Raw genomic sequence first — 12,689 nt, 5'->3', positions numbered from 1 at the left:
ACGTCTACTTTGCAATCCGTGCACGCACTGGTCTGGACGTCAGTGTGTTTTCGACGTGTTATGATGCACGTCTCTATTATGTGTATGTGGTGTCGCAGAGGCGAGAATGCCACGCTTCGCGGATACAGTGACAAGTTAAATGTCACTCTGGAGTTAGCCCCCAGGAGCGCTAGGGCAAAAGTGCTCGCTTGAAGCCGGTGTGGGACGTACCATGTGACGGGTTCTCGGGGAGTGCTAAAATAAGCCGGTAGAATTGGTTCTTCCTGCCTGGTGAGCGCGAGCGCCGCAGAAGGTGGCCTCGAGGCAGCCGCAGGGTACGTACGGCAGATGCACAGGGCTGATAAACTTCTGCAGCCAGGATCCAGTGAGTACTACATTTGTCATTAAAAGAGACAGCCGGGGATGGGAAGGGCAGCGGCGGCGGCGGTGGAGAAGCTCTGCACTGCAGCTGTTCTTCACATGTGACCGTCGGTGACATTTAAAAACTCATGCAAAAGTCACACGGGTCATCATGGTTTCATTCATGCAGCGCCACTGCATATGTGTATGTTTATTTTAACATCCCTTCCGAGGCTCGGCGAGCTTTGTGTATATTAAAATGACAGGAAGATGTGCAGGTGCAAACTGTGTCAGCCCATGCCTGCCTGACAGGGCAGCTGTGCTCATTCAAATGTCGGAGCTGCACGCACGAGCAGCAGTGGCACATGGGGATGTTTACAGGCCTCCATTTCCCCGTGCCTCTCCCCTTCTCTCTCCTCATCTGCCGTATCAGTTTTCAAAAGTGCTGCGTTACTTCTGTCTTTTGTTCTATACATGTGGAGGGAAGGAGTCAGCTGCAGCAGGGGCCTTGCGAGAGTGTGTGGCATGGAAGGAAGCAGAGTGCTGTAGAGTCAGCCAGAGTTTGGCAGGCGGTGCACAGAGCTTTCCAATGTCACCTCCAGGGCGTTGCTGTCCCTGCTAAGGCGTCACAGCCCCTTCAAGACCTCAGGAACCAACGCAGCCAACAGGTAGGGCACCGTATGCCAGTAGTATCTCCAAGTTTGTTTGCTAGGTTGTCAGATATCATAATCATGTTTTTATATACGCCGGGTCTGGTGGCTCAGTGGACTAATGCGTCTACTGCAGGACCTCATGGTCACAGGTTAAAATCCTGGCGGGTCCACTCTGCCTTTCATCCATCTGAGGTCGATAAAATGAATACCATTGAGTTGGGTAACAACAAACATCTGTTATTCAGCGCGAAGATACCTGTAGTGGTGAACGTGCGCTTTACAAATATACATGTTATGTAATGTTATATAGAGCTGCTAGCTCAGATTTCGTGTGTTGTAGAGCTTTACATAAATGGAGTTATTGTTACCTTAAAATCGTGAATGATTTAAATTTAAAAAAACATAAAAGCTCTTTTTTGTTGATAATAGGCGTGTGTCTCTCTCTTAATGTAGAAATATACAGAGTGGCAATGACATCAGTCCTACGTTGCTTTAATTGAACGGGCAATGGATATTTAAGCAAATGTATTTTTGTATTATTATATTTTTTGTTTTTGCCCTGATACTTCTTGCAATGGTAAAGTATGTGGAAAAGTTAAAAAGTTTAGTAAACTTGAAAAAAATGAGTACACATATTTTATGTTAAAGTATAATGTAAATAATATTATACATTAGTTTTAAGTGAAGGACAGATTAAAAAATACTACAGCTCTATTAACCTGATTTTATTTTGAAATATTATTTGGACTATATTATATTACAGTTTTTTTTTCTGAAGTTCAAATTAAAAAAATACAATCTGAAGTAACAACATATATTTATTATGTAAAATTATTAAAAGGAATGTATAGAATTAATGAAAAATTAATTTAATTATATTATTGTAAAAGTTAATGTTGCATTAATGTTTTATTATAAAACGTTTGTAAACTGTAAAAAAACACATATGTGTTATTGTTAGATAATTTGTTTAACATTAAATTAATATAGTTAGGTTTTAACTACACTAAATAATGTATTTTTAATGTAACATTTCCTATGGAGTATTATTTAAAGTCCCTGCTTCGATTTCTTTTCTTTGAGAAGATGCTGCAGTACCAGTTATTGAGCATATGCAGTGCTGCACTTACTACAGTTCTGAGCTGGAGTACATTTAATAGTGGTTTGGCTCCTTTTTATCTGTAGCAATTTTCGAAGTGCAGTTTGTAAATAGCAGTGAACTTACTCTTTTGTGAGTGAGTGCATGTCTCTCCTTAAACCCTTCTCGAACCCACCCTAAACCCCTCCTTACTCCTTCCTAAACCTCTCCCATTTATTCCTTTTTCCAGCCACTTCTGGTCCCTCCCACATTTACTAATTGGGGATCGATTACGATGACATTCAGAAGGGCACCGAATTGGATTCAGGTCTTCCGAATCCAATTTGGAACCCGTCTTTCCGACCAATTCGGAAAAGTTTCCGAATGACCAATTACGATGTTTGTAAAGCGTTCGGACTCTGTTCTGGATGGCATTTGGAGGAAACAAGTCATTCGGAGCCGACTCGTACAGGTCTATGGACCGTGTTTCCCAAAGAGCGATTACGATGTTAGATTCGGACAGCCTTTCCGAATCGGTTGTTCCGACTCGGATTGGCAGTCGGATTCTGACTTTGGTGCCTGTAGCAGGCCCCCCTTTACATGGGTACTTCCGAATCGGTCATGTGGGCGTACCCAAGGAACCCCCCTTTCCAACCATGCACAGTGTGGCAGGCACCATGGGGTGCCCATCACAGGGTGCATGATTTTCCCCAACAACCCCTTTTTTCAATGGGAGCCTGTGTTCTCGTTCGGAACACAGGCTCCCATTGACTTCAATGGGAGTCTGCCCGAACGATGTACGAAGCATCGTAATCGGTCCATCGGACTCGCAGAACCCTATTCGTTCGTAAACGATTCCGAAACCGATTTGGTCAGAAGAGTTTCCTAACGATATCGTAATCGGCTTCTAAGTAGTAAACTTAAATGTGTGAGGATCGCCCCATTGAAATGACAGGAGAGCTGGAGATTTACACTCGTAGGTTTGTGAATTGCATTTTGTACTAAGTAGTCCTACTTAACATACTACAAAATGCACTGTGGCCCTCTGGACCTTTATGTAGCAATGTGGTTCTTGTTCGGAACACAGGCTCCCATTGAAGTCAATAGGAGACTGACCGAACGATGTATGAAGCATCGTAATCGGTCGATCGGACTCGCAGAACCCGATTCGTTCGGAAACGATTCCGAAACAGAGAGGAGTATCCTAACGATATCGTAATCGGCTCTTAAGTAGTAAACTTAAATGTTTGAGGATCGCCCCATAGAAATGACAGAAGAGCTGGAGATTTACACTCCTACGTTTGTGAATTGCATTTTGTACTAAGTAGTGCTACTTAACATACTGCAAAATGCACTGTGGCCCTCTGGACTTTTATGTAGCAATGTGGTGCAGGCCGGTAGGAGAAGCCACTGCAGATCTACATGGATGACCCTTGAGTACAGTTTTCAACTGGGCATCCCCACCTTAGACATTAGGAGTACACAAGCTTTTTTCATTACTATGAAATTTGTCTAGAGGCAAGAAGATTGTTACTTCATCGAGTCAGGTAATCTGGTAGTAATCTATGCCTTTTTGGTCATGGCAGTTTTGAGTGAGTGGTCAGAGTTACCATAGCAGCAGAGAGAACTTGCACAGTGGGTGAGTTTGTAGATCACTCTCTTAAGGTTGAGGACCACCATCCTGAACTGAATTCGGGTTTGGAGGGTTCCCCATTTATAAGAATACATCTTATTTTATTAGGTTAACTGTAGACATCCAAGATTGAATAAGACCAAGGATCTGAGGTAGTGAATGCCGTATGCGGACAACAACTGTAGTGCTTTTGGTTGTTGTCTGTGCATTGCTCGATTCTGACTGCTTCTGGGGTAAATGAACTGATTGAAAAGAATGGATGGTAAAGAATGGAACCTGTTTGAACCAGCATATGAGGGGAGTGAGAAGGGTCCAAAAGCCTTCATTTGAACGAGTTGCTGATGCACTGAGAGAAAGAAGATGAACGAATGGAGGCCCAGGCTGATAGATAGTGTAGTCAAATGGGCCTAGTGAGTCCCTAAAGCCCTTGATAGGGGGAGCAGTGAAAGTAGCAAGGTCACCTCTTTCCATGATGCAAAGGGTCTCATCAACTACCCGGATGGAAGGGAGATTTGTGCAGCATTTTGGGAAAATGACTTATTTGTTACGAGTGTGGAAGATTGCAGTTAATGTGGGACTGCAGTTGAAGTGCACCTCCTTTTTCGAAGACTTTACTGAGAAACCATAAGTGGGTGATGGGCGGTAACTGGATAATTCTTAAGAGGGTCTATGTGTGTAGTTATTACATACTTTATCATAGGGTCGATATGAGTCGGGGGGGGGGGGTGGGTGCTGATTGTCAGTAAGGAGCAGAAAGAAATGTATTGACAGTGTCGAGAAGGGGGGAGGTCTTTTCTCCATGGAGTGATTTTGTGAGGCCCGAGGGTAAAATATCAACCTTGTAGGAGGTGACCTTAAGGGGGGAGAGAATGTTAAAGAGGTCATTTTTGAGGGAGAGGCGTGTGAATGCAAGCCAAGTGAGCATCCTGTATAGGGGCAACGAGGTATTCTGGAAAGAGTTGTTAGTCAGGAGGAAGTTGTGTTGGATTTTGTCAAGAAGAAAATAGCTGATACAGGATTTTTGGACTGAGTGTGGAAGAAGAGACAATGCAGTGTTTTATGGCTTTGACGTGTGTTCTAGTCTCTTGTTTTACGATTGATATTGTTTTTAGGTAAAAGAGATTTTAAGCAAAGAAGTTTTGGTTGCTCCTGTGTCCTTTCTGAGAATAATCAGCTAGTTTTTTACAGTGCATCACACCGCCCTCTCTCAGTGCTGTAGAAGACAGATGTTACTCTTACCCCTCAATGTATCGACCACAAAAGGATGGGATCCACAGTATGCCTTGCTGGATTTAACCTAGACACCTTCAGATCATCGTAGATGTTAGCAGCGATGGTTTAACTCACTAGGCAATCCTGCGACCGTCTGAGCTTTAAGGATTGCCAAGAAGCACTTAGAGAAATAGTTCATCCATGCAAGAAATGAGACAGTAGCATACATGTTACATAATAATGAATTTGATCTACTAGGTTGCAGTGCAGACCAAGGTGTTCTTGACTCCAGTAATGTCCTTTGGTCGTTCTAAGTCACGGCATGGCTGAGACATTTGATTGAAATTCTCCTTCAGTTGTGCCGCCGGTTCTATTAAGGCTATTAATACTTTTTAATTTAATTCTAGATGCTCTATAGGCTATTTTGGTGCAAGGACATTGAGTTTTAGCTAGTGTAACAGTGCTTAACTCATTGTTGGCTACTTGTAACCGTGATAAATGACTGTTGACAAATCAACTCATACTGATAGAAACTGTGTAATTGCTAACCTATGTAATATTAAGAGAGCCGGTACATCGTAGACACTAACGTTGGACAATATATGGTTGATTAAGTTAATTTTTGAAAGGGTGAGAGGAAACTTTTTGCAAGTGTCTTTGACAGGAGCACGGGAAACAACCATTACAACGCAGTCATTACAACACACTACATTTACAACGCAGTCATTACAACGCAACTGCCTTTACATCGCATGCCATTACAACGCATGTCACTACAACGGATGCCATTACAACGCATGTCACTACAACACATGCCATTACAACGCATTATAAGGTAAGTAATATGGAATAGTAATTTTTATCCCTACACTAGCCAACACTTACCCTACTGTTGCACTCACTGGAGTGGGAATAGTCATTTTTACCCCTACACTATTCAACACTAACCCTACTGTTGCACTCTCTGGAGTTGGAATTGTAATTTTTATCCCTACACTAGCCAACACTTACCCTACTGTTGCACTCACTGGAGTGGGAATAGTAATTTTTACCCGTACACTATCTAACACTCACCCTACGGTTGCACTCACTGGAGTGGGAATAGTAATTTTTCCCCCTACACTATCCAACACTTACCCTACTGTTGCCCTAAAAGTATTATGCATTGTAATGGTATGCGTTGTAATGGTATGCGTTATAATGGAATGCGTTGTAAATGTAGTTTCTAAAAATGCGTTGTGATGGCATGCGTTGTAAAACCATGTGTTGTAATGGATATTGTGATGTAAAAACCACGTTGTAAAAGCATGCGTTGTAAATGTTTGCGTTGTAACTTGTCCTATTCTGGAGCACATTAGGCTGAAATGTATCATGTTCTTTCCTGTCCAAATTTGAGGTATTGCTAAAATTAAAAGCGCAAGTATATTTTGCGCTTCCATTAATTTTTAACATTGTGTCTTTATGCTGTCTGGAGCTTATCCTGCATCAGGACTAGTCTCTAGAAGTTCTGTACCTTCCAATTGGATTTAGATTACCACTCTAGATCGCACTGTTATCTCCTCTCACGTCACAGAAATTACTTTCATTGCAACAAACCATAATAATAAATTACTACCTCAAATATCATTCTCTGCAGTGAATAAGAGGGCCAGCATTTTACTGAAAATACAGATACAAAATATGGATGGGGGTATAGCTACAGAGACAGCCAAAATAGCTGCATAAGATGGAACTCCACGTCCTGGCTTGCCACTATCTTCTGCAGTGCAGAACTCGGTCAGCCCAGACGGTGGAGAAGAGGAGGTAAGAGGACTAAGTGTCCTTTGGACCCGGAGGAGCTCAATACCTGCAGTTGAAGTTGAGCACAGATGGCCATGCCAAACCACGCCCTACTTGTGTGGGTAGGTATTGGAGGCCTGACCACGACAAGAACCAATGGACAACCTGAGGCAGCACTCACTGCAGATGGGTACACATAGATCCATGAGCTCACTCCCACCACCTCATGGGCTTTTAGGGCCTCGTACTGCTGCCAACCTCGTAGGACTGTGGGCCCTGGTACTGAGGTCACACCCTGGGAGGCATGCCACCTTACTGTATGGAAGAGCGGCTTTGCCTCCAGGCAACAGACTGTGTGGTACATCTTTGCAGTTCTGTTGCTGCTTCCCTTCATGCCACAGTAACCAATGCATGGGTTATAAAGGATAACAAGCTGGCCGACGAGTGAAGAATATTCACGCTATATCCAACGAGTCACCTAAGGGATACAGAGGGAGTGGGCTGCTGTGGTCGTATACCAAGTGGAACCGGCATACTTTGCCCTTAACTGGTCGGGGATTATTATTGATGACCAAACCCTACAATCTCTCAGAATGTGGACTTGTTGGCTAAAATTTTAAATTGCGACAGTCCAGATGCAACGAGCCCTAGCGCACAATTTCCTGGTACTTGGATGACCTTCCTCCTGCATGTCGCCGGAGCACCTGAGTGCACTAACCTGGGGTTAGAGCATTGGGTGATGGGCCTGGACACCCCACTGATGACGGAAAGGGTAAGGATGTTCAGAAACAAAGCAAGCTTGTGTTTATGCAATTTAGACCGAATAGAAGATCAACTGCGGTGTCAAACCCAATGCAGGGGGCGGGGGTCAGGTGAACAGTGGTGGGGACACGCCCGCTATACTATTGTACCACAAGACCAGCCTGAGGTCCATTGACACCAAGACTGAAGCATTGACATCCTGCCTGGATCACCTCATGTAGAGAATCTATAGCCAAAGTGTTGGGTAAATAAGGCAGAAAGCCGGATATCAGTTTCAGAAAATGACACTACAGCAACCGTGGAGAAATTAGAGAAACTGATGAATGCCATAACAGAGAAAAATGAAGATACAGAATCATGATCTTGATGCAAACAGATCATCATTATAGGTGTTGCAGAGTCCACAAGGATAGGTCACTCAGACTTGTTTGTTGAGAACTTGCCACACAAGTTGTTTGATCAAGCCAGTTTTTTCTGATGTATTCCATGTTGAGAGGGCCCACAGATCTCTTGGCTTCCAGCTGCCTAATGTGGAGCTCCCCGACTGTTGCAACACTCCTGACCTTCAGGGATCAGAATATGGCCTTAAGACTGGCAAGGGAGAATAGGCCGTAACGCACCAGCGTGTGACTTTGGCAATATATTTAGACTTTACAGTTTCTATACAAGAGGCCAGAAGTAAATTTGTCAAAGCGAAACATCCAAGGATAATACATAATACTATATCGTGCCAGGCTAAAGATTGAGTTTGATGGGAAAACTCACTTTTTTCCAGATACAGGAGTGACAAACAGTTCTGTAAAAGGTATGTCAATGCAAAAAGACCATCACAGGCACTGGAACATTCACAGACCTTGGAGAGAAGCCAGGAGCATTGAATGGAGATGGTCGATGTGAAATAAAATACGCTACTATTGACTCCATGAGCAGAACTCCTGTATGTTGTTTTTTTCGCAATTTAGAATTGCAGTCACTTAATGTACATTCCTCATTGGTATATATTAGTGAACTTTAAGTGAATGTGTTGTTGAATTGCCTCAGAACACACAGTAAATACTGTGCAACCTATGAAGTGACATGAATAACTCTTTCATAGAGCCTGGATGATGGCTGGGAAATCACGCCACTAGGTGTGTACCACCTCCACAATGCATCATTGGGTGAGTAAAGTACCTGTTTCGGGTATTTAACACTAATAGTTGGGGTGATCAGTGTGGGCGGGGGAAGAGGGTAATAAGTAGGATATGACACGACTCATACACTGTTTTTTTTCATTAGAGCACGCATATAACAGAGTAACCCATGGCTACAATACTGGCTCATCAGATACCGATTGACATATTTACAAGGAGTTAACGCCACCAGAACATCACTTTTTCCGACATCAGAAAGTCCTTCACCTAATTTACAAGGCAGCATTAAGCCACTTGTAAATAATGCTTCTATTCACGCAGAACTTATCATGAAAGGGGCGTGCAATGGGTGTAGCAGTGGGTTTTCCGCTGCAACACCCATTGCTTTTTGACGCTGCCCCATATTTACAAGGTATGGGGCAGTGCCAAAAATATCGCCAGGGAATACCTGGTCTTAAGCAGGGGGTAATTTTGCAATTAAATAGACTTGTACACAGATGATGATCTTTTCTTGCTGTCAACGAACATACAATGATTGGCTCACAAAAAACGGTAGGCCTGGCTGATGTAAATCACCCAGCCTCTGCCATTCACTGGGCTATGTATTATTCACTGTCACTGTTATCTTTGGATAACTTTTCTGTTCAAAATATTGACACTGCTCCTGTTGTTGATAAATAGATTCATTCATAATGTATGGGGCAGAAGCTGAAGATGTGCAAGCCCCCTTCTGGCTCAGTTAGCTGACACGCTGCCCTTCCTTAGGCATGCCTAGCACGCCATCTATGTTTTGAGCCCATGTCATAGGAATGCTGTTGAGAGTGCAGCTCAGGCGTGCAGTGCACAGCCACCCTAGAGCCAACATTGAGCCTCCTGCTGCAGACTTGTACGACATGTCCCAACAGGCTGGTGCCCAGGGATACGATGATGCCCTATGTTCAGCTCTCTGTTGCTATCAAGCCAGGTTTGCGCTTTACAAATACCACCACATGCATGCATACAAAGCTCCCACAATGGCTTCTAAGAGCTAAGGAAGCAAATATTCAGATGTGGCTAGCACGGAATTGTGAACGTGGTACTAGATATTATCTTCTCTGAGAAAGCAGTCCAGCCATGAAGGACTCAAGCAAACATAATGTTAATCATCATGGAAGTGCGATCAGCATGGGAATGCGATCAACTTTGCAAATTGTTACACTTTTCCAAGATAAAGAATAAGAAAACAGATGGGTGGATGTGTTGTAAAGCTCGGCACTTGTTTATCTACTGTAAGAATTGTGCGAATCTTTGCCCATGTTTGAGAGAGATCTTAGTGCATCTGAGGGCAACGTTGTCTCGCAAGTGTGGAATAGCAAACAGTCTGGTCACCAAGGCACAGGATAAATAAACAACTTAGATGCTGATCTTTTTAATGAAGGGCAGAATGCATTTCCAAATACATCCTTTGAGGCAAGGGGTGTGAGGCTATTGGCCCGGTGCTTTTTGGAGTTCAGTAACACCATGGGAATGAAAACTATGCAAGCATCACACGGATGTCCCAGGCGGACTGGGAAGTCGTGCCCAAGAGTAATACATGTGAGATTTGGAAATTGTACTTGGCCCCTGTTGGGAATGTGCGGCTGTGAGAGACATGATAGTTACATTAGTTTTCATCTTTATTTTGAGGAAAAATGTACAATATAGACAGAATAATACGTTGCATACTAGCACAGAAACACCTTCTTTTTATGATTATTCTTGATTCGGATCCAAATGGATATTGGTCTAAATTACAGTATTACGAAGCTTGTTTAAGCAGAAACCATTATAAATCAAGTAGAGCATATTTCTCATCTGTGTCATGTATTTGATGCTAAGATACCTTTTTCAGAAACTTGAACTTCAGCTACATTTCAGATTGAAGGAGATTCCAAATAGAATATTTACAGTCACAGCAGCTGTGCTGTTGCTTTATGTGACACAGTGTATGGATCCTTTTTGAACCCAACTTTGGAGATCAATGACCAGGCAGATCTGTGCGGGGAAGAGATTCTCAAGGAAGTCTGTAGCATGCCATACCCCTAAAATGGGACCTGCCTCTGTTGCAGCGGGATGTGATTTGCTCCGTGCAGATCATTGGTTCAAACTCAAGTACAGGCTGCACTCGAGCAGAGGAACCTGTAGTCCCAGACTGAGGCATAACATGAACAAATCAGCAACACATCAATGGCAGTGAAGCACATGAGGCCCCGCAAGGAAGATAGAGAGTTGTAGATTTGCAAACCGTGAAGGTTTATTAGCAGATTTGCACAGTTAGAAACTCAAATCATTTAAGGTTACAAAAGATAAATGATCACTTGCATGAATGTCTCCTTATATAATTCAAATCAATTGAATTTAGCAAATACAAAGCAAAATGTTGAGTTATCATGGAGAAAAATGGAACAATTCAGCTTCCCTTGAAGGGAAGATTCTCTAAGATGCTAAGCTAAAGGACATCTGAAAATACGTGAAAGAAGTCAAGTAGGAGGTGACAGCAAGTAAAGCCTCTAACAGACAGAATCAAATAAAGATTCGCTCAGGTAAGTGAGAATGGATTTGCTCTAGAGTCTAACTTTTTGACGAGAAGCAGAGAGATGTCTAGTCTCAAGGGAGCAATATAGGGCATCTGAATCCAACTAGCTCAGCAATCCACAATCAAAACATATAATTCTTTACAGTGAAAAACAGCTCCATACAGTTTCCATGAAGAGAACCAATCCAAATCTAATATTTCACAAAAAAAACATTTTCGATCTTCTTTCCAGACACCGTGCAGTGGGAGTTTTCTGCTGCATGGCCTGATAAATCCCAGTCGGCCTGTCCTCGGTGCAGGTGTGGAGAATCAATATTTAACACTTGGTATAAATATTCACACAGAAACTTTAAACATGAAAATACAGTTGAATTTAAAGTAGGCAGTAACTGCTCAGCTCCTGAAACAAGAGAAAGAGGAACATACACAGCAGCCAAAAGACAGTTTATGTTACCATAAATCATTCAAACCTACATCTTCATTAACTATGGCCACCTTTAACATGAAAATTACACTATATAGATACATTTATGTGTAGTACTGATTAGTGCAAACGTCACATAAAGCATAAAACAGTGACACAGCATCACCACCTCGAAACTTAGTACTCCTCGGATAAAAAAATAAATCAGTCTCAAGGACGTCTCTGCCTATGTTCGGAGTCAATATATCCTGACAAGACCTACAATATATTTACGTATTCTGAGACTTGTACGTTCTACTCTCTTGGGAAATTCGAATGCCCCAAAATCGAAAGCTCATTTTAAAGTGCTTGCAACATCAAGATTTTAACTTGTTTTGAAAGTGATTTCAACACCCATGCATTTATTGCGACATACTTATTTAACTTATTTTTTAAAGTATTTCAACATATATCTTCAATATTAGAAACTGCGCGTTGCAGCGTTGTCTCTAGTAGTAGACCAAACCCCAGGCTTAGCAAACAAGGGGGCAGATTCTTTTCCTTCTTAGCAACCACACTGTGGAACTCTTTTCCTCCACACTTTCAATCTTTTCCAATCACAATCAGTTTAACATCAAAACCTGGTCATTGCATGTTGGACAGGCCTCACAGACGGCTTGCTCCCTCCCCGCTCGACAGGGCCCGGACTCCGGCCCACCTGGCATATCCCCGCAACAAGCTCCTGTACTCCGTCTCCCGACGGACCCTCTGCCCTCGGACCCCTACTCATCACGGGGTCCAGCCACACCGGCTTTCCCGGCCGGGTCAAGCCGCCATCTTGGGCCCTGTACCACGCGGCCGCATGGCCTCCCCTCGACCCTAACCCCGGGCCTGGGCGGCCCCGACATCCCGGCACCACCATCCACCCGGGAGGTGAGCGGACCACTTGGCAGGTCAATGGGAGAACGAAGTGTCAAGGGCTCTCCCCCGCCAGGTGCCGATCGCCCCCAGCTCCCCCAGGCACTGGCTCCACCCCCTGCTGGGTGTCTGGACACCTTCATCCCGGACCCTCCGACCTCCAAGTGCGAGGGTCCGGACATCAAAGGGCACCAGCCCTATAACTGAGGCAGCTCCGGAGCAGGA

The 12,689-nt window shown here is 43.5% G+C and overlaps 1 protein-coding gene across 4 annotated transcripts in view; it reads left to right on the top strand.

Annotated features, from left to right (window-relative positions):
• Nucleotides 1-182: 182 nt before the first annotated feature.
• The window catches only part of TBC1D1 (TBC1 domain family member 1), a 933,361-nt gene continuing 920,854 nt past the window's right edge, over nt 183-12,689 (top strand). For 2 of the 4 annotated variants that reach the window (XM_085642280.1, XM_085642279.1), the window contains exon 1: nt 183-364. Coding sequence is in view for 1 of the 4 variants with exons in the window: in XM_085642278.1 (XP_085498404.1) it covers nt 705-1,007 (303 nt within the window). In the remaining 3 variants the exon portion in view is untranslated. Of the gene's footprint in view, nt 1,008-12,689 lie in introns of all 4 variants that reach the window. The other 2 variants (XM_085642278.1, XM_085642277.1) reach the window with 2 other exon arrangements.

This window comes from Triturus cristatus, chromosome 2_2 (assembly GCF_964204655.1).
Source record: "Triturus cristatus chromosome 2_2, aTriCri1.1, whole genome shotgun sequence".
NCBI classification, from domain to species: domain Eukaryota; kingdom Metazoa; phylum Chordata; class Amphibia; order Caudata; family Salamandridae; genus Triturus; species Triturus cristatus.
Note: the sequence above shows the minus strand (reverse complement) of the source record. Positions and strands in the feature narration are given on the sequence as shown.